Source organism: Aethalodelphis obliquidens, unplaced genomic scaffold, assembly GCF_003676395.1.
Source record: "Aethalodelphis obliquidens isolate GAN/ISIS:26980383/991018 unplaced genomic scaffold, ASM367639v1 scaffold7, whole genome shotgun sequence".
In the NCBI taxonomy this organism is placed as follows: Eukaryota; Metazoa; Chordata; class Mammalia; order Artiodactyla; family Delphinidae; genus Aethalodelphis; species Aethalodelphis obliquidens.
Genome location: NW_020837951.1, coordinates 21647954 through 21669598, shown reverse-complemented (window position 1 = coordinate 21669598; position 21645 = coordinate 21647954). Strand labels below are relative to the sequence as shown.

Below are 21645 nucleotides of genomic sequence, written 5' to 3'. Positions count from 1 at the left end.
GAATGAACTAAAAGAAAGAAATTATAGAATAAAATTGAAAACCATAAACTTTTTAATAACTGTCAAAATTGTACCACTTTTTAAGAGTAGATTTAGACTATGATCAAATCTTCTGACTCCAAATTCAGGCTCTTCCTATTATAGCATGCTCTCAAGTTTAGTCTTTAATGCAATCTCTATCTTCTCAAACTATAAGAGGGATTTAACTCTCTCTATATCACACACATATTTGCCAACACTAAAAATTTTATACACCATTTATGTATCTACATAAAAACAGTACTAAAAGAACCAAATTATTTTTCATGTTCAAGCTAAAGCATATCTTAAATGATAGTAGCAATTATATAATGGAGACATAAGTTTTTCAATATAAAAAGGGAATAGGTTGTTATACATACAAGAAAGGTAGTTCTCAGCAAGTTTTTACACAGTTGGAAAAATTTATCACCCTCTAGTAAAATGAGAGATTTGGCATATAGTTTGGATAAAATGTATCTTTAATTATTACTTACTGTAAATTTGTAAAAACAGAGTGAATTTCTTGACCTAATTCTACAACTTTTCTATCTCCACTTTGAATTATGGTTTCATATAAATTAGATAAGATTGAAAATGTTTAGCATATTTGGGGAAATAAAATATAACTCTCACTTAATAATCTACTACTTTAATGTTACACCAGACTGCTGTGTCATCAGATCTGTACATAGATGTTAATATCGTTATAGCAATATGTTGTGAGCAACCTATAATCAAACCTCTGAGGCTATTCTCAAGCTCAGCACACTTAAACTCCAAAAACAACTACATTTACAAAAAGGGGATTAATATGAAAGAAAATATTTCACTAATGTGAAACTCAGAATTACAATTTTGTGGGTGAATACCCTTAGCAAAATAAAAAATTTAAAAATCCGATAAAAGAAAAAAAATCACCGAAATGAAAATTTGTATATTAGTAAGAAATGTTTTATAACAATGGAAATAACAAATGTTTTACCTTGCTTCTGTGCTTGAAGTAATGGACATTCTTCTAAGCAGTTGACAAGTGTAAAGAATTCATTGTAGTCCTTATGGTTATATAAGCTGGCTTCTTCTACTTCAGTTTGGGAGTCTGGGTTTGAACTTGGAACAATTTCCTCAAATTCACAGCTAAGCTCGGTCATCATTCGTGTAACTGTTTTCCTGTGACATTAGAAAATTACTGATTTTGTGTATGTCCTATTTTAAAACATCTTTATTAACAAGTAGTATATGTTCACTGTAGAAAATTATCAAATTCCAACAGATCCAGAGAAAAATTACCCATAGCTCCACCATTCAAGAGATGAATTTTAAAATTTTGTATTTTCTCAATTATTTTGGAATATTTTAAAATAAAAGTGGATTCAAGTACATAGTATTCTGTAACCTGTTCTTCTTCTGCTAAACAATGAAGCATGAGCACATTTATATGTCAATCAATGTACATTCATTTCATTTTTGAGTGGATGAACAAGAACCCATTGTATTGGTAAATAATAATTTATTCAACCAGTTCCCTAGTATTGGAAATGTAAACTTGTTGTAATTGTTTGCTATTATGAGCAGCAATGCAAGGAATATCTTTGTGCACTTGTCTAATCGTTTTCTCAAAATGTAGTTCCTAAAAATGGAAATGATGAGGTTAAAGATACATAGATTTTTAGACTTTGCCATGCATTGCCAAAATGCCCTTGTGCTGGATATTGAATGTCTGCTTTTCCATGTCATTATCCAACCTTTTACATTCTGTTCTACAACCTCGGAGACTGATCTCTGTGAACCAACTAGGCTCCCTTGCTCCGTCTTCTGGTTGCGTTCAACCAGTGGAAGCACTGGCAGGAGATCAAAGGTGGGAAAACAAACAGGTTGAAATATTATTCTTTCCAAATCTTTCCCTCCTGGGCCACAGTTTGGAGAAGTGGCTGCATTCTTCTACCAACAGTTATATCTTTTATCAGACAGCCTCTCTCCCATAGCTGCAGTTCTTACTGTTTTGGTTACTGCTCCTTCAAGCTTAGGGTGCTAACAACTTCCAGCTGTTGTTAGTCCTGGGAACTTTTTTTTTGGCTCCCTTGACACCCTGCCTGTACCTTGCCTGTTTCCTGATTGATCCAGGTATATCTGTCATTGTCTATATCATTGGGGTATTTGGACTTACAAGAGATCTTTCCACTGATTTTTGCAACAGATAAATATATTATTGGCAATTGAGCTACACGTTCTGATATACATTTTTATGATATCCTAAAATATTTTAGCCTTAATAATTCTCTGTACAGACTGAAAGAACCAAAATCAATATAATTCCCCAATGTAATTAGAGAAAAATAATGAACATGTCATACCCAAATCATATATAGAAAAATCTCTAAAGTTTCTGCTTTACTCTTTAAGAAAATACAAGGTACAAGAAAAAATATTTCAACTCACCGAGGTCCATATTACTCATAAGAACACTGATTCCTATGTGGATCTTTATAGACTTCTAAATTTAGTGCTTAGATAACTGCTTTTTTAAAAAATAAATATTACTGACAGAGTCAGTACTTTATAAAAATCCTTGGTACTATAGTTTTGAGAAAACCCCATCAATTCTCTTTCCCTAGATATAAGTGAACTGTAAAGACCAGTATTTCCTGGATCTCCTCCTTGTCCAATATTATCTATTCTTTGTTCATTGGTGCCACTCCCTCTGCCTAACTTGTAGTGCTGATGTTTCCCAGGTTTCCAGTCTATATTGTCTTTGCTTTCTTTCCATGTCATTCTTTTTGAGTAAATTCATCCACTGCAGTTCACTAATTCCTTAACTTAAATGAAATATTTATTGAGTGTCTACAATGTGCTAACACCTCTTTAGGCACTGGGAGTGGAATGGTGAACAAAACAAAGTTCTTGCGCTCATGAAGTTTACCTGCTAATGGGACAATAGACAAATATATAAATAAGTAAATAACATAATGTCAGGTGGTGAAAAACTGTTATGAGTGAAATAAAAAGAGATATTAGAACATCAAGTAACAGCCAGAGGGTTGACAAAAGGTATATTTTAGAGAGTGTAGTTAGTAAATGGCCTTCTGAGGAGCTACAGATACCTGAATAATGGTAGGGAGTAAGCCATACAGAGGCTTAAAATAGGGGAGCAAGGTTGGCATAGTCTAAGAAAAGCAGAAAGGTCAGGGTGACTGGAACTGAGTACCACTGATGAAATGGATAAACCACCAATAACTGAGACATTTCACGATCTGATTTATGTCTTTAAAAATATATATCACAGGCAAACTCTTAAAAGAAAATATAGGAGTAAATCCTTGTGATTTTGATTTAGGTAAAGGCTTCTTAGACATGACACCAAAAGCACAAATAACAAAAGAAAAAGTAGATAAATCGAACTGCATCAGAATCTAAAAATTTTGTGCTTCAAAGGATACCACCAAGGAAGTGAAAAGATAATCCACAGGAGAAAATATTTGCAAATCACATATCTAATAAGGGACTTGTATCTAGAATACATAAAGAACTCTTAAAACTCAATAATAAAAAGGCACATAACACAATTTAAAAATGGCAAAGGACTTGAATAGACATTTCTGCAAGGAAGATATACTAAAAGCCAATAACTACATGAAAAGATGCTCAACATCATTAGCCATCAGGGAAATGCAAATCAAAACTACAATGACATGCAATGAGCCACCTACCAGGATGTCTATAATCAAAAAGACAGATGATAACAAGTATTGACAAGATGTAAATAAATTGTAACTTCATATACTGCTGGTGGGAATGTAAAATGATACAGCTGCTTGGAAAACAGTCTGGCAATTCCTCAAACAGTTAAACACAAAGTTACCATATGATCCAGCAATTCCACCATTAGAGAAATAAAATCATATGTCTGCACAAAAACTAGTCAACAAATGTTTATAGCAGCATTACTCATAATAGCCAGAAAGGGGAAAAAATATCCATCAACTGATGAATGGATAAATAAAATGTGGTATATCCATCAAATGGAATATTATTTGGTCATAAAAAATGAAGTGCTGGGAATTCCCTGGCAGTCCAGTAGTTAGGACTCCACGCTTCCACTGCAGGGGGCAAGGGTTTGATCCCTGGTCAGGGAACTAAGATCCCTCATGCCACGTGGCCAAAAAAAAAAGTGTTGATACATACTACCAAATAGATGAAACTTAAAAACATTATGCTAAGTGAAAGAAGTCAGTCACAAAAGATCATATATTGTATGTATGATACTGTGATTTATAACATGAGATATATATTTGGTCTTCATATCTGTTTCTGGCACAGATCTCCTAAAGCCATTGGAATTTCCTAAGTGATGAGAGCGATAAAGTTATCTTTGGTTATGTGAATAAGGTGACTTTTGGAAAGCACCTAAGGATGGGGACTGGTTGCCACGAGAAACAATCATGTGAGTAGAAGATTGGAACTTTCAGTTCTACCCCTCTGACCTCCAGGAAGGGGAGAGGGGCTGGAGGTTGAATCAACTGCCAATGACCAGTGATGTAATCAATCATGCCTATGTAATGAAGCCTTCCTAAAGACCCAAAAGGACAGGGTTAAGAGAGCTTCCAGGTTGGTGAACACATGGAGGTGCTGGGAAAATGGGGTGATGGGAGAGAGTATGGAAGCTCCATGCCCTTTCCCCATGCCTTGACCTATGTATCTCTTTTATCTGACTGTTCCCTTTTGTAGTAAACTGGTAATCCAGTAAGTAAAATGTTTCTGTAATTCTGAGTCTATCTAGCAAGTTGATTGAACCCAAAGAGGGAGTTGTTGGAACCTCCAGTCTATAGATGGTCAGTCAGAAGCACAGGTGATAACCTTGCAAACGGCATCTAAAGTGGGGGGTGCGGGGGCAGTCTTATAGAACTAAACCCTTAACCTGTGGTATCTGATGCTATCTCCAGGTTGATAGTGTTAGAATTGAGTTGAACTGTAAGACACCCAGCTGGTGTTAGAGCATTGCTTCATGGTGTGGGGAAATCACCACCACCACCCCCCCAGCCCCCGCTGGGATTGGTGTATGATTTTAGTTAGATTCCATTTAAAAGAAATGTACAGAATAGGCAAATCTGGAGAGGTAGAAAGAAGACTAGTGGTTGTTTGTCCAGGGTAAGGGGGAAAGAATAGGGAGTAAGTGCTAATAGGTACTGAATTTCTTTTGTGTTGATGAAAATGCTCTAAAATTGATTGTAGTGATGGTTGTACAACCCTGTGAATATACTAAAAACTGCTGAGCTGGACACTTTATTTTTTTAATTTTTTAAAAAAATTTTAAAGATTTTTTTGATGTGGACCATTTTTTAAGTCTTTATTGAATTTGTTACAATATTGCTTCTCTTTTATGTTTTGTTTTTTGGCTGCAAGGCATGTGGGATCTTAGCTGCCCAACCAGAGATCGAACCTGCACCCCCTGCATTGGAGGGCAAAGTGTTAACCATTGGACCACTAGGGAAGTCCCAGAGTTGGACATTTTAAATGGGAGTTATATGGATATGAATTTTATCTCAATAAAGATGTTATATAAACCAAACCAGAGTATAGGGTGTGAAGTCATACAGACTAGGGTTTGAGGGTTTGAATCCTCACTCCAACTATTGACTAGCTACATGTCTGTGGGCAATTGACTTAATCTGAGTCTTAGTTTCTTACATGTAATCTTGGGATTGTAATACCCATCTCACATAGTTATTATGAGGTGTACATGAACTAAATATATGTGCAATGTCCTGTATTCAACTGCATTCATCTGAATGCAGCAAGCCACAGAGGAATAGAGAATGTTGTTATATGTTCTTCCTCTTGCTCTAGTTGGCCATGAGCTCTGTCCTGGAAGCTAGGAAGCTTACTGCATGGTTCTCCATGATCTTTTTGCATTTTGCCCTTGTCTCCATAATTCAGTAGCCTCAACTCCTCCTTTAGCCTGCCCATTAAGATATCTTCATTTTTTTCAAATTTCTATATTTACCCTAATATGTATTTATTTGTTAGGAATTTAACATGTCTTTTCAAGTATGCTGGTGGTCTTTTTTTAAAACAAGTTAGAATAGTTATTATTTTTATTAGTGCTCTGTTGCAAGTAGCATAGCTGTGACTACAGAAGCTAATTTTCCTGTATGCCCTGTTATTTTTAGTGTGCAGTTTTGAAGAACATAAGGTTTTTCAGGACACATGACAGAAAATGCCTATATATGTTAAAACAGTGTACCAACAAATTAATAAAAGTAAAAAAACTGAGGTCTTAGAATCAATATTAAGAAGTAACAAAACAGGAGGAAGAAACAGAGGTGAGAAAGAGAGGAAAAGCAAGGTTTAGGAAATCTAGGTAGTGCTAATGATCAGAATGTTTATTCTTAATTTCCATTAGGTAACAAAGCTCCCGAATTTAAAATTAAATTTTGATGTGGGAAATCTCTAAACCTTCTGCTCAATTTTGCTGTGAACCAAAAAGTGATCTAAAAAGTAAAGGCTATTAAAAATTAAATTTCACTTCATGAGACAAACTTGAAATTAATGATGACTAAAACACACACAAAAAGTCTCGAGGCTAGCAGGTCATGGCTAGTGAGACAGTTTCAATTCATCAGGGGCTGAGGCTTCTTTTGTTGCACTCTGCCATTCCTAGATTTAGTTCTTATCCTGTATACTCCAAGGTGGTTGCTGGAACCAATTGTTACATCTGTAATCTATCATAACATCAGAAAGGAGAAAAGTGAGGAGAAAAACACACCATTTCCTTTTAAGGACATTCTTCAGAAATTGCATAAGCGTCTTTTGATTATATGCTTTGGGAAAAGCTCAGTCACGTGGCTACAGGGAGGCAGAGAAATATAAATTTTATTCTACGTGGTGCCACAGATTCCACCTTCTTTGCCATGGACATGATCTTGGTACTGCAAAATGGAGGGTCGGTTATGATGGGGTGCCCATTGCTTCAGGGCCTCGCATTTCTCTCATACAGGAATCCTTTGTTTGAGCCTGATCATTGCCTTTGTTGAGTAATTATTGCACATTTTTGCTTCTATTCAGACGGGCTGTTTCCTTTGCCTGAAATGCTTTCTCTCAACTTAGTTTATCCTTCTTTGTCCAGCTCAAGCTCAGTTCCTACTTCTTTGTGAAGCTGATCTCTCCTGCTTATAAAGGCACAGCCCTACCAATCTAACTCTTAGGGTGAAAAGAAATTTTAGAGAGCATCTTGTATCTTGTAACTCAAAGTAGGCTCCTGGACCAGCAGCATCAGCACACTTAAGAGCATATTAGAAGTGCAGAATCTCAGGTCCCAACACAGACTGACTGAATCAGAATCTCCATTTTTAATAAGATCCTCAGCGATTCATATGTACATTAAAGTTTGAGAAACACTGACTCATCATCATTATACTGATACAGAAAGTGAGGATCAGAGAGAGAAAATGACTTGTTGAGTCACTACTTGACTTTTCAAATCAAGTCCACATCTTTTATTTCATAGTGCAGAGCTCTTTTTACTACACTTTTCTGCTTCCTCCCTGCTCTAGAGTTTAGTCATGTGATAGATACTTTGTAGTGACCTTATACCTTGTGATAGACCTTTTGATGGTCATTTTATATTATCATTTAATTCTTAACATTGTTAATTTTTTTCTGCTCATATATTATCTTCCTAATCTGATTTTCAAATTCCTAGATGACAGAAATAGTAAATTGGGCTTCTCTGTATTTAGAGGCTGGACACATTTAAGTTGGTTATTTGTTTCTTTCAAGAGTAACTGAGGAAAACTTAAATTACTAAAACTGGAAATCTGAACAATAACTAAATCCTTCCTGGGTCTGATCAGTACTCTTTGCATGAAGTGAAGCAGCAGAGTAAATTATTTACATTTGCACTAAAATCTCTACTTTATGTCTACCTGAACATCATAGAATGGGTTAGATGTTCTTCCTCATATTATGCTCTGTGTTCCTATCTCTGGCATTGTACTTCCCACATTCTATCGTAATTATTTATTTATAAATCTCTATCCCTATTTTCTTGTGTTCTTTGAGAGTAGAGACTGTATCTTATTCATTTTTTATCCTGTATCCAGCATACAGAATAGTATGCAATAAATATCTGATGAATGAGTGAACTAATAATAAATAACATTTTGACAAAGTATGTTAGAAAATAGCCTTAATCTGCATTTCTACTACAGGGATTAAAAAGACTGATTTTAATATAAAGGATTTTTTATAGACACTTTCCACCAAAAGTTTACTTATTGTTAAAAGCATAATACCGTCTTGGCTTTATTTCTGTCTTTTCCAATACAAATGCATAGAAAACTGTTAATATGTGACAAATGAGGAAAAGATAGAAAAGAGGCTGTAAATCATTTCGATTAACCCCTCCTTTGTGGTTCAGACTAGGGCTTGTTTTTTGGATAAAAGAAGAAAACCTGTGAGGATGTAAAGGAAAGGATCTTCTCTCTTAGCTGTCTGGAGAATTTACCATTCATCTTCTAGATGTAAAGGGGAAATTTGGGATTAAGGATACATACTTCGCAGGGAACTCCTCCACAAAGAGACTTGCTTTCCATTGATCCAAGAGTGAGATTTCTGTCATTTCACTAACTGAAACAGCTGAAACTAGAAAGGAGAATGGTAAATGTTAGCTTCTGGAATTTTCTTTTAAACTTAATACAAGGAAGCCAAACATTCACCTTTTACATTATGGTGTTATCTTTATTTGTTCACAAATGTAATTTTTTCAAGTTATACCAGATTCCAAATACTTAAATAATCATTCTCATTATTACAACACCCACTAAAAAATTAAAAAAAAACCCGCTCTACCACAGTCAGAACAATATCACCTGAAAAGAGCATTCTCATTTATACAGCCTCTCTTTTCCTTATACAGCACTACCATCCCAGATAATCCTGTTCAACAGCTCATGTAACTTCTCATAAAGGCTTTATTTACCATTCCAGCTCACTCTGATACATTCTCCTTGAAGGGCCATAATATTGTCAGTGGCACTCACTTCAGTACTTAATCATATACAGTCATAGTTTAAAATTTTATTTGTATCTATAGCTTGTCTCCCAAATTAGACCCTTCATTCCTTGAGGAGAGGAACCACGTCATATGCTAGTGTCAGAAGCAGCAACTGAGTGAAGAGGCAAAGGACCTGTATTCTACCTAAGAGTTAGCTCTTACTATTCTTGTTACCTTGAACAAATAACTGAACATCTGAGTCTGTGCCTCACTGAAAATATAAAAGTTTAGTGGTTAAGAATACAGGTTCTGGAATCACCCTGCCTAGATACTTATACTGCTACTTTATTAACTGCATGATCTTGGGTAAATCTCTTAACCTCTTTCTACCTCAGTTTACTTATCTACAAATTAGGAACAATAATGGCCTTTTCATAGTGTTGTAAAGATTAAATGTGATAAGACATGTAAATTGCTTAGAATGGTGCCTGACATGGTGTAAATGCCTAATAAATTTTGGTGTTATTGTTATTATTATTTTTAAAAAGAAGAAAAGGAAAAGAATTAGGAAAAATAATTAACTCATTTTTTTCCTTCTATAGTTTTAGAGAAGCATTTGATGAAAGCTACTCTTTACTTTATTTCCAACCTGACTGAGACCTTCAATCCACTGACCCTTCCATTTTTACAATATATTCATCCTCCCTCATGTCCTCACTTCCTTTCTCATACAGCTTAGGTTCCATGGCCAGTCTCACAATCACTCCCTCACAAAGACTCTTAATTCCCTTGCCTCTCTTTCCCTTATACCAACTTAGGAAACCCCCTACTCTTCACTTTGTATATGTACACTAGAACAGCTGAAAATTATTTGGGAAAAAAAACCCCCAGCCATTCTGAATAAGCTCACTTGAGATTTTGACCATAACTTTTAAATGGGCATCCAACATTGACAGATGATAATGGTAATTCATCTTAATATCCTTCTTAATAAAACTGACTTTCTCATTCTTCAGGACAACTATTTGACACTCCCCCCACCTCAAATTTTTGATACTCATCCCCCTACCCACTCTCTATGTCCTTGCCTCCACACAAAAAGTTAGTATAAATAGAAAAGAACGACCTCATCTTCTACCACCAATTCTAACATCTCACTACCATAAGTACCTACAAACCCTGCCTTCCTATCGTATCATAGTGGAAGAACCATCCTGGCTTCTAATACCAACTCCTCCCATTGTGCTCTTGATATCCTCTTTTACTAAGTTATCCTTTTTATTTCCTGCATCATCATTTTCTTTCTTTTTACCAAGATTATTTCCATTGGCAGACAAACATTTTATAGTCTCTTTCCTTATCACACATATATTTTTTTAATTCGCACATCTAAAAAAAAAACTCTTTACCCCATTTCTCCCTTCAGCTAATGCACCTCTATTTTTCTATTTACCGTCATAGCAAAATTCTTCAAAAGAGTTGTTTATAACTACCATCTCACATCCCACTTCCCATTCTCTTCTCAACATACTCTGATCAGGCTTTCATACACAATATTCCAGTGGAACTGCTCTTACCAAGGTCATCAATGATCTACATTTAATTAAGCTAATGGTCAACACACAATTCTCATCTTACTTGACACTTTAACAGGGACCAATGCTTTTGACCACTTCTTCCTTCTTGAAACACTTTCTTCTTTAGACTTCTACAACACCACACTCTTCTGGTTTTTCTACCTCACTTGTCTTCTTAGCTGGTTTCACCTTCTATATCAGCCTTTTAATGGCTGGAGTGTTCTACCGCTTTGTCCTAGGTTCTCTGCTCTATCTATACTCATGCTCTCAGTGACTTCATACAGTTCTACAAATTAATGTGCGTCTACATATCAATGACCCCAATTTGAAACTCCAGCTGTGCTCAAGATTAATATAACCAATTGCCTCTTGATGTCTCCACTTAGATGCCTAATAGGCATTTTAACCTGGCCAAAGCAGAGCTATTGACTCCAGCCACGAATAGGCTTCCCCACAAGCCTTTCCCCATCTTAGGAAATAGCACTGCCATCCACCAGTTGCTCAGGTCAAAAACCTAGAAGAAACTCTTTATTCTTCTATTTTTTTTTTAACCCTCTCACTGTTGGCTGGACCTCTAAAATTATCCCAATCTCAACCACTTCTCACATCTTTATTACTATAAGCCTAGTTTAAGGTACCATCTTTTATGTAGAGTATAGATTCACCTAGTAGTCTAGATTCTGAACCATACAGTAGCTTCCTGATTGATTTTCTCGCCTCTACCCTTGCCTCCCAATCCCTACCCCTTCCAACCTGCAAACAACAAGAATGGTTTTTCTAATGCAAAAATCAGGTTATGCCACTTTTTCTTAAAACTGTCCAATGACTTACCATATCAGCCATAATATAAAAAAACAAACAAACAAACTCCATCTTATGGCCTTCAAAGCCTCATATCTTTCAGAATCTGCCTACTTGTCAGATCTCCCCTTTTTCATTAAGTAGTCACGATGGCCTAATTTTCTGGTCCTTACACACATCAAGTTTACTCCTGAGTCAGGAACTTTGCATTTGCTTGAAAGGCTTCTCCCCTATATCTTTTTATGGCTGCTGCTGTCTTATTACTCAGATCTCAACTCAAATGTCCACCTCTTCATTGTAGTCCTACCCTAACCATCTTAGGAAATAGCATTCCCTACTCCTGAAATTTCATGTAACATTACACTATGTATCTTCTCTATACATTTATCAATACCAAATATTAGTTTACATGTTTAATGGTTTTATTGTTGCATCCTCCTTACCTGTCTGAAAACCCAGTGAAGGCAGGGACTATTTCTATGACTTATTCATAACTGTGTTCTTAGCACCTGTAACGGTGCCTATACAGAATACAGGGTAAATAAATGTCGTTAACTGACTTGTATCCTCCAGGGAGGCTAGTCTTTCTTAAGTCTATGACGTGATAAAAGCAAAAGATGGTATTTTGTACATATACATTTAAAAATAGTTTTATATTCAGTGTAATATTACAACTTAAAGTAGCCTTCCTACAGTTGAACAAGATCCTATTATAGTACAACAAATGTTACAATGTTAGAATATTTTAAGACTTCATCACCTACATATCTTTTATTTATTCTATTCATATCTAGTATAAACTTTCCAATTCCTTACTTTGTCACCTAAATTCTGTCATAAAAATATTAATTTGTAAACTTCTTGGAATTCTGATATGAATACACTTTTATATAATGAGAAAATCACTGCATTTTCTTAATAATTTATTATGCTAAACTCTGAAACACTTTAAAAAATAAATTTTTAAAAAATAAAAATAAAACGTACCTCTTGTCCATGGCTTCCTAAATTTATTATCAGTAATTCTTGCAGGATAATTTTCATCTTGATATAAACATGAAGGGATTCGAAGCAATAAAGCATCTCTGCAAAACTTCTTTCTAACTACATTCTATGTAAGAAAGTAAGATTATAAAATCTTTTAATATATAGTGGGTTTAAAATACTTATCTGTCAATATTCAGAATACTAAAATTCTCTCAAATTTATATTATTTTTATTTAAAGGTAATACATGCTTACTATAAAATATCTAACACAGAACCACATAACTGAGAAAGTCAAGGTCCCTAGTCATATCAGTAATAGTTTGGTGTATTTTCCTAGATACTTTCTTTTCTAGATTAGGCTAAAATATGTGTGTGTGTGTGTGTGTGTGTGTGTGTGTGTGTGTGTGCGCGCGTGTGACAAAAAAAATGGGATCACATCATTTATATACCATTTAGCAATGTGCTGTTTTTCACTTAACAGTATAATATGGCTATCTTAACTTTTGTTTTCTACATCTTTGCACAGTTTCACTTGTGACATCCAGCAAATATGTTACTAATTTTTTTAAAAATCTAATAATTAAACCTTAAAAGGATGTTAAATCAGTTAAGTAAGCTTATAAATCAAAATTCTCTATACTTGGGTCTGCCTTTAGTTTCCTGCTTTATTTCCCATTACTCTTCAATACTAACTGTAGTCTTTAAATAGATCAATTACTACCCCGTTAACATTTAGTGGTCACTTCCTCATCAACACTGTGGTCTACACTGTGCCTCTGAAAAATGCCCTGATACTCTTCTCTAGCTATCAAAATTCTATTCATCTTTCAAGGCTCATCTTAAGCAATATTTCCTCTATGAAGCCGTCCCTCAGTGACTCTCAACTTCCCACAGAATTCATTATTCTACGTATTTGGACAAATAATAGTTTCTTGCATTACTTCCCAAGTTTTATGTTTGCTGAAGGTATAATAACATATTAAATAAGAGGTCTTCATTATCTAAGAATAAATGGTACAAAGAAAAGCTCAGTTAAAGTAATTTATATAAAATGAGGACCAAAGATTCATAGTAAAAAGGAAAGAAAAGCTTGATTAGAACTTTGTCTAAAAAATGAAATAAAGTTATAAAAATTAAAATTTATATTTAATGAAATTTTGTTCATAGTTAGCTTATATTTATAACTGATTTTTTGTCATAATTTCCCTCAAAACCGTGTTATATGACGATATGCATGATACTAGTCATTACTTCACCTTTGATCATAAATATTTCTAGAAAATATTTGAAGATTTAATCAAATTTTCCCAAGGCATCTCTGACTCCTTTGATATTCAAACCATTCTCTTTCTCTTGTCTGTAATCTGGTCTAATTTTGTAAAATCTTCGTCTGATAATAACTTTACCTGTTATTTGAGTGGTTCTTCAACACTGTTTTCACGAACTTTACAAAACCCAGTATCTTTTGCAAGATTTGCCATTGATTAGTATATCTGTATTGTATCATCGCAAGAAACTAAGATACCAGCAAGAAACTAAGATACCATTGGTGAGGATGAAAGTGTGAGGATGTTTGAGTATAGACTAATTTTGCAAGTGGATAATACATTCATAAATATTTGTGTAACGATGACCTCTGATTCCCTACCATATATGTGTTATAATGATACATTTGCCTTCCTCGGTTATGAGGGAATAAGAAAACCTGAAGATACCTATATACCTTTTTTATTTCCTATAAAATATAACACAGTTTTAGTTATAGTGGAGCAATTTTTTTCCTGATAGATGGGGGTCAAGGTTATAAAGAAAACCAAAATTTAACTTGTTAATTAAGATCATAAGAACTATGAACTGTTGTGTGACAACTATTCTAATTAGTTTCTTTTTTCTTTCTTTCTTTTTTTTTTTGCTGCGTGACATGCGATATCTTAGTTCCCCCACCAGGATCGAACCCATGTCCCCTGTATTGGGCGTGCAGAGTCTTAACCACTAGACTGCCAGGGAAGTCCTTAATTAGTTTCTTAACGATGTGCCTGGTTTGAATTTCAGCTTTGTACAAGCTATTTAACTTCTCTAGACACCATTTTTCTAACCTGTAAAACTGTAAAACCTGATAAGATAATAGTATCTTCCTCATGGAGTAGTTATGATCATCAAAATGACATAATCCATCAAAAGAGCAAGTGATCAAATGATATAATCCATCAAAAGAGCGAAGTATCTGGCCCATAGTAAGTGGCCAATACATATTGTTACTGTCATTTTATCATAAAGATAACTGGGATTGCTTTTTCCCCACTCCTCTCAAGATCGCTCAAGATCATTCATAAAAGCAGTCCAAACTTGTCAAGAGTTTCTATATTTTTTTCCTGCTGACAGCTTCAAATTCATGTTAAATTGTCAATAATTTCCTTCCCAAAGTAGCATTTTTAAGGTATATTAAAAGTGGAAAGTAATTTTAAATGAATTTCAAAGTAATTAGACTAAGGATTACTCTAAGGACTACTGAAAAATAATCATAATCATATAGTGAATGTAGATAACATTTTTATATCATAATTTTTAGTAAACAGGTAGTGATCCAGTAATACTCTACCTCATATGAATAGTCTATTGCGCAATATTTGAATGCTGGAAACATGTCTTCTTTCTTTGGAAGCAGTACAAATTACAACGTCCGGAAATATAAAAATTAAAAGTAAATGTTGGTAAAACAGCAAAGCCAGGAGCAGAAAACCATTCTTAATCACAAACCATTGGTTCATTCATTTTAAAAAAGGCTCTGAATGATAAAAATTTAACTATGAAAATAACATTTATTACTGTGATTTAAATCTAATATGAAAATAATATATATTGGTATAAAATTGTTCATATATTTTTCATACTATTTTATCCATACAACTCCTAGCTGGTAGATTGCAATATATTTAATGTGATCATTTTGTTGCAAAAGAGGCTGGGGTTCACAAGACTGATAGTGATTTTCTCAGGATAACTGTATTTCCTAAGTGGTCTTGAAAAAGGGCAAAACTGTGCTCAGTGGAGTAGGATTTGGAAAATTCCACTCTCTTAGAAAATAAAAAGCCTGAGTTAGAATTCCCTACTAGCTCATTTGGAATAAAGCAACTATAGTATATTATTTTTAGGTCATTGGGTCATTATTAGTAAATCAACAAATTCACCTAATGAAGTAAATTTTTTTTCTTTTCCATTATGGTTTATCACAGGATACTGAATATAGCTCCCTGTGCTATACGATAGGACCTTGTTGTTTATCCATCCTATATATAATAGTTTGCATCTGCTAGTCCCAGATTGTCTCAATAAATTTTGAATGCTGAATGAGTCCAAAATGGTTCTCATTTACGTGAGAATCAGAGGAATTACAGCTTAGAATATTTACTCTAGGACACAGTCCAGTTTATCAGAAAGTTCTTAGCATTTTGATCAATCATTTAAAATGTTTTTGGGAATTCAGATATAAACTAGAAGTTTCCATACAGTAGTAGTTTGTCAGTAAGCTTTCAGTGAATGAAATACACATTTTAATCCAAATGGTCTTGCTTAGTTTCATTATCATTTAAAATCTGTTTGAGGTTTACCTATTTCCAAATAGTAAAACTGCTCTCCAGAAGAACTGAAGATCTCATTTACGTTAATTGGCTATGAATCTATTCCTATTTTCAGTTATCGTCAAGTGAACATTCTTAACTACTCAATTACTGGGTTAAAAATCTAAGTGCAAACTTCTTAATATAGAGCACAATTATTTTATTTCACTAATGAATCAGAAGACATTTTGGATATTATAATAAGCATTCCAATGAAAACAAACCCAATAAGTTATGTGAAAACTTTTTAATGTTGTTAGATTCTGTGATATCAACAAGTGTGGGGAACACATAGTGTTGGTGCCCTCTTTCACTCTTAATGCCAACATAAGCATCTTCTAACTGGTGATTACTTCTCTGGAAATATTTCCAATCATTGTACTTCCATACCTTTTCCATACAGAGTATCACTGATCTTTGAAGCAAATATTGATTCTAGAATTTCTACTTCTTGATATTGCACTTTCAGGAAAAATTATTTGAATGTGCCCGATAGTAGAAAAAGTTAAAAATCAACCACCTCTACCTAGTATATCCATTCAGTTTATTGTCAGCGTTTATCTTAAATTTTCCTTTCTTGTGAAGCCTAATATTCTATCAGCTTTGGATTCATCACTCTCATCAACTTCATTAAACAATAATTACTGTTGTATTGAAGTTAATCATTTAAATTCATGCTAAATGTATAGTACTTAAATAAGATACCGGACATCATATACATTCATAAAATTTCTTTCATCTGTCAACTGGATTTCATTGCATTATAGATATTTGAATCCATCTCATAGCGGTGGGTGGACATGAAGAGAGAGAAACTGGCCTTACTTCTAAAATCCAAGACAAGGGGGAAAACAAGCAAAATCATGGTTAGAGAGAAGGTATCTTAAAATAATCAACTTCTGAATTGCAGCAATTCCTGAAATAGTTTTCCTTACATATTCCTAAAAATTTTATTGCTCCTGTGCTACCTCCTGACAGGACTCTGATGGGTCAGAATAGAAATGCATACAAATCATTAGGTCAGGCTCTTATGCACAATGCTAGAGAAGTTAGTTTTTTCCACCCAGCTTTATTGAGGCAGAATAGATACAATAAAAATTGTATCTATTTACAGCGTACAAATATAAAATGGAATATTATTCCCAAGAGTACTTAAGATCACACAGAGGTGAGGGTGGATTGCAGGCTTCCCATCTCCTTCCACCAGCCTCAGGCATCGGGAGATTTCTTCCCTTCCTCACTTCCTTGCACAAAAACCACACTTTCACCATTGTCAAATCGCAGAGGAGGTAAGGTTCACGGATATTCTCAGGTTGTTTAATCTATGCAACCTAATTAGTGGCTAGAAATCCTATTGGCCTTTCTCTTCCCTTCACACCCTCTATTCTTGCCCAATTAGGTTAGGTGGGCGCTGGTTCTGGGGTCTTGTCCCCACAGAACCACATCAGCCGGGCCTCACAAATCTGTTTTCTAGAGATTTCGGAGCCGCCATACTCTAGCCCCAGCCCGACCTTTTCTTCCCCTCAGCTCGAGAACACCTTACCTCCCTCCTCTCTCCAGCCTCTCAGAGTTTTCACCAGAGGTGAAATCGCGTCCTCCCGCTCTTCCGAGGAGAAAATTCCCGCCCACTGGACACGTGACCTCTGACCGTGCGCTCAGTGCTTTCATTGGCCAGCCGGGCCTGGCGTCGCCCCGCCACGCCGTCTTGCCCCGCTCCTCGGGATGAGGGCACTTCCGTCTGCGGGGGCCCACATCCTGGGACGCCCAGGCAGGAGACGGCCGAAGCACGTGATGTGGTCAGCGCCGAGGTTCTCACAGGTGAGCAAACCTTCGCGGCACAAGAGGGACAGTGACCGTGGGGATGGTGGCGGGAAGCTCGGAGGAGCCAGTGTGAAAAGTCGCGACGGCCACAGGAGTCTGAAATTCTTTGGTGTGGCTGCGCCGAACGCGGAGGGACCAGATGAGGACAAGGGCAGAGGCGAGCCGGAGGGCAGATGAGAGGATTTAGCAGCCAGATTCAGGGGCAAAGGAAAGCAAAAGGGAGGAGGCAAACGTGACTCCAGACATGTCTGGCTAGGTGATGGTCATGCCTTAGCAGAAGAACCTTCGAGGAGGGGCAGGAAAAGAACGAGTTAGACTGGGGAAATGCAAATTGTATACCTTGATCACAGCCGCCCTTTCACCGGCAGACTCATTTAGGAGTCCCTAGATCCACTTGAGAAGGAAGGAGACTTGTCCCTTTCTTTCCGTTTCCTAATAGCTTGGCCTTTGATTCCTTCCCAGAGGATTGCAAGAAGTAACATAGACTTATTTATTTTACTAACACATGGGTTTCTTTCAAGTTAATTATTAACGAAATACTAATTATGAAACTCAGTGGTTAAGCCACAGTAAGTTACCTACTTCATTCTACGTTGTAGAGGTTTGTGCAGTTTGCTACAGCGATACGGATTTTATGTTTAGCAAGAATCAGTTGTAAAGGTGTTCATCTGGCATTGAAGTACATTAATTATTCTGTGTTCTTGGATGTATACCTTTTTTTAAACCAATTTTAATATAATTTTGCAAAAATTACAAAAGTAACACGAAGTAGTTATACTCATCCTAACCAATAAAACCATCCCAAGATGGATACAGAAAAAGTAATCTCTGTTACCACCCCAACTCCCAGGTAGATGATGTTAACAATCTGGGGTGTATCTTTTCACACTTTCCTGCATGTTCATACAAATTTATACAGGTATGCATGCACAAAATAGTTTGGCCAATTATATAAAAATGGGTTACTTATTTCCCTCACTAAACAATACATTCTGAACAACCTTCCAGATCAAGACATACAGATTTAACTCATTTTTAAACAGCCACATATTTCATAGTAAGGATGTGCCATAATTTATCCAAACTTTCTACTACTGATGGATTTTAACTGATTGTTTCCAGCTTTTTACCTTGAAAATAATACCGCAGTAAGAATTCTTGGACATATGGTCTTGAATATTATTGCTGTTATTTCTATGGTATATACTTTGTTGTTTTGCTGACTCACATAAGTGAGACCATTTCAGATTTAATAGCTATTACCAATTTACCTCCCCCAAATTTATGCATTTTATGTTAACAGTGCCTGAGAGGAACCATTTTCCTGAATACTCAACAGAAATGAATATATTGCTCTTTAAATATTTTTGCTGATCTGATACGTGAAAAATACTATCTTGTTTTAATTTGCATTTCTCTGATTGCTGCTGAGATTAAGCACTTTTTAGAAGTTTATGAGCCCTTTGGATTTCTTCTTCCAGGAACTAATTGCTCAGGAATTGTGTGTGTGTGTGTGTGTGTGTGTGTGTGTGTGTGTGATCAGGCAATTTTTCTATTGAGTAGGTTGTCTTTTTGAAGATCTTGAGTATAGGTATATTAGTTAATATCAAGTTTGGCTGTGTAAAAAACAGAATATTCCAAAATAATATAAAATTTATTTCTCTTTCGTGTAAATGAAGCATAGAGGTAAAAGCTTCAAAACTGATATGGCAGCTGTCCTCACAAAGTCCTCAGGGACTTACCTTCCAGCTCATTACTCTGATATTCCTAGGTTGTGATCCTTGTTTTCATGGTCTCAGGTGACAGTATCTATATTTCAGGCATCAGGATGGAGGAAGGAATGAAAAAGAGGAGAGACCAAGAGCACAATGTTCCTTTATATAATCTGTAATTAAAATTGTGAAATACAATGTGCATGTAGAAAAGTCCATAAGACAATGTATAGTTTAAAAATTATTTTAAAGAAACATCCATGCAAACTCTACTCAGAAACAGCATTACAAGAATTTCAGGAGCTCTCCGTTTCCTTTTCTAATCATAACTCTCCCTAGAGGAAGTCTCTTCCTAGATCTAGAGATTACTATAATCCTGACTTTATGATAATCATTGCCTTGCTTTTCTTTAAAGTTTCACCCAAGTATGCATTTATAAATGATATAGTTTCGCATATTTTTTAATCCTACTGTTTGTGTTAGTTTGGTTCTTGCTTCTTCCATTCAGTGGATGTTGTTGTACGTATATATGTTAATTCAATTTCATTGTTGAATTACTCCCTTCGTATAAATATACGTCAACTTGTTTATCCATTCTGTTATTGATGGATCTTTGGATTATTAGTTTTGGGCAATTACAAATAATGCTGCTGTCAATATCCTTGTACATGTATCTTAGTACACATATACCATTCTCTAGAATATAAATTTCGGAATGAATTTCTTGATTATTGAGAAATGTGCATATTTTTACATTTAACTCAAGAATGCCAAATTGTTTTCCAAAATGATTATACCAGTTTACATTCCCACCAGCAACGTTTGCTCTACATTTGCTCTATTGCTCAACGTTTGCTCTATTGCTCTACATTCTCACTGACCCTGATCAATTTCATTCTATTTAATTTTGAGAATCTGGTATCTAGCTGTATCTTAAGGAAGGTTCCTTAAGAAGCTGTATCTAGCTGTCTCTTAAGGAAGGTTCCCGTAAGCTTCCACATGACACTTCTGCTTACCTCTCATTGGCCAGGCCCTAGTCACATGGTCAGTCCTCTCTGTAATAAAGATTAGAAGATTCAGGTTTTATTCTGCACAGTCATGTGCATAGTTACAACTTGGAGATTCTATTACTAAAATAGTAAGGAGAGAACAGATCTGGGGGACATACATAGTAAGTGTCTGCCACATTAAGAATAATAATTTAAAAACAGCTAACTTTTATTGAGCATTTACTATGTGACAAACACTATTATAAACACTTTGCCACTCTTTGTAAACTAGATACCATATTACAAACCCCAGTTTACAGATAAGAAAACTGGGACATTGAGAACTTAAGTATCTAATTTAAGTAGTGTTAAGCTAGAAAGTATGAGACAGAATTGCAAACCCAGACAGTCTGGTTCAGAATCCATGCTTTTAGCTAGGCCATACACTCTTTAAAAGGAATATTTGTTCTTGGTCTGCTGTATGTTTTGCGAATATTTTCTCTTTGCTTATCTTTGGAAATTTCTAAAAGTTTTCTTTATATATCTACAGTGAATTTTATCATATCTAAATCATCTATATTTTTTCTCAGTAATGTTTCTGCATAATTTCTAAAATTATGCATTTAAAGAGAATCTTAGTACAATTACTTTTCCCCATAAGTTTTAATTCACCATTATTTGCACCATTATTATTTTGAATCTAGGTGGAAATAAATGTTTAGATACACTTGAATATAACTAAGTTGAGGAGCCATAAAAGAAGGGGGAAAGCTCCCTTTCTATCCAGATTAATTCCACACATTTGGGGAAATCTCCTGTGATGATGTTAAGCTTCATTGTTATATTCACATGCTGTGCTGTCGAGGCCATAGTAATAATGTTCAATGTTTTTGAGAACATACTTTGTGCCAGGCACAATACGAAGCACTGACGATGCAAAAATAAGGAAAACAAATCTTTACCTTTAGGAAGCTCACAAATCCTCGTCTGAGGTGGTTTTTCATCTCTTCAGACAATTCTATACACTGCTGCCAGGATGATATTTCTAAAACAACTAACTGAGAATATCATTCTGCTGCACATTCTTTCATCTTTCTCTCACATACAGGATAAAATCTGAAATCCTTACC

The 21645-nt window shown here is 35.2% G+C and overlaps 1 protein-coding gene across 2 annotated transcripts in view; it reads right to left on the bottom strand.

The window, feature by feature from the left end:
* Positions 1-10718, bottom strand: part of SHOC1 (shortage in chiasmata 1) — an 84551-nt gene extending 73833 nt beyond the window's left edge. The window contains exons 1-3 of one of the 2 annotated variants that reach the window (XM_027105219.1): positions 10608-10718; positions 8571-8658; positions 1004-1188 (exon numbers count right to left, since the gene is read on the bottom strand). Coding sequence is in view for 1 of the 2 variants with exons in the window: in XM_027105218.1 (XP_026961019.1) it covers positions 1004-1188; positions 8571-8635 (250 nt within the window). In the remaining variant the exon portion in view is untranslated. Of the gene's footprint in view, positions 1-1003; positions 1189-8570; positions 8659-10607 lie in introns of those variants that run through there. The other variant, XM_027105218.1, reaches the window with a different exon arrangement.
* Positions 10719-21645: the final 10927 nt, after the last annotated feature.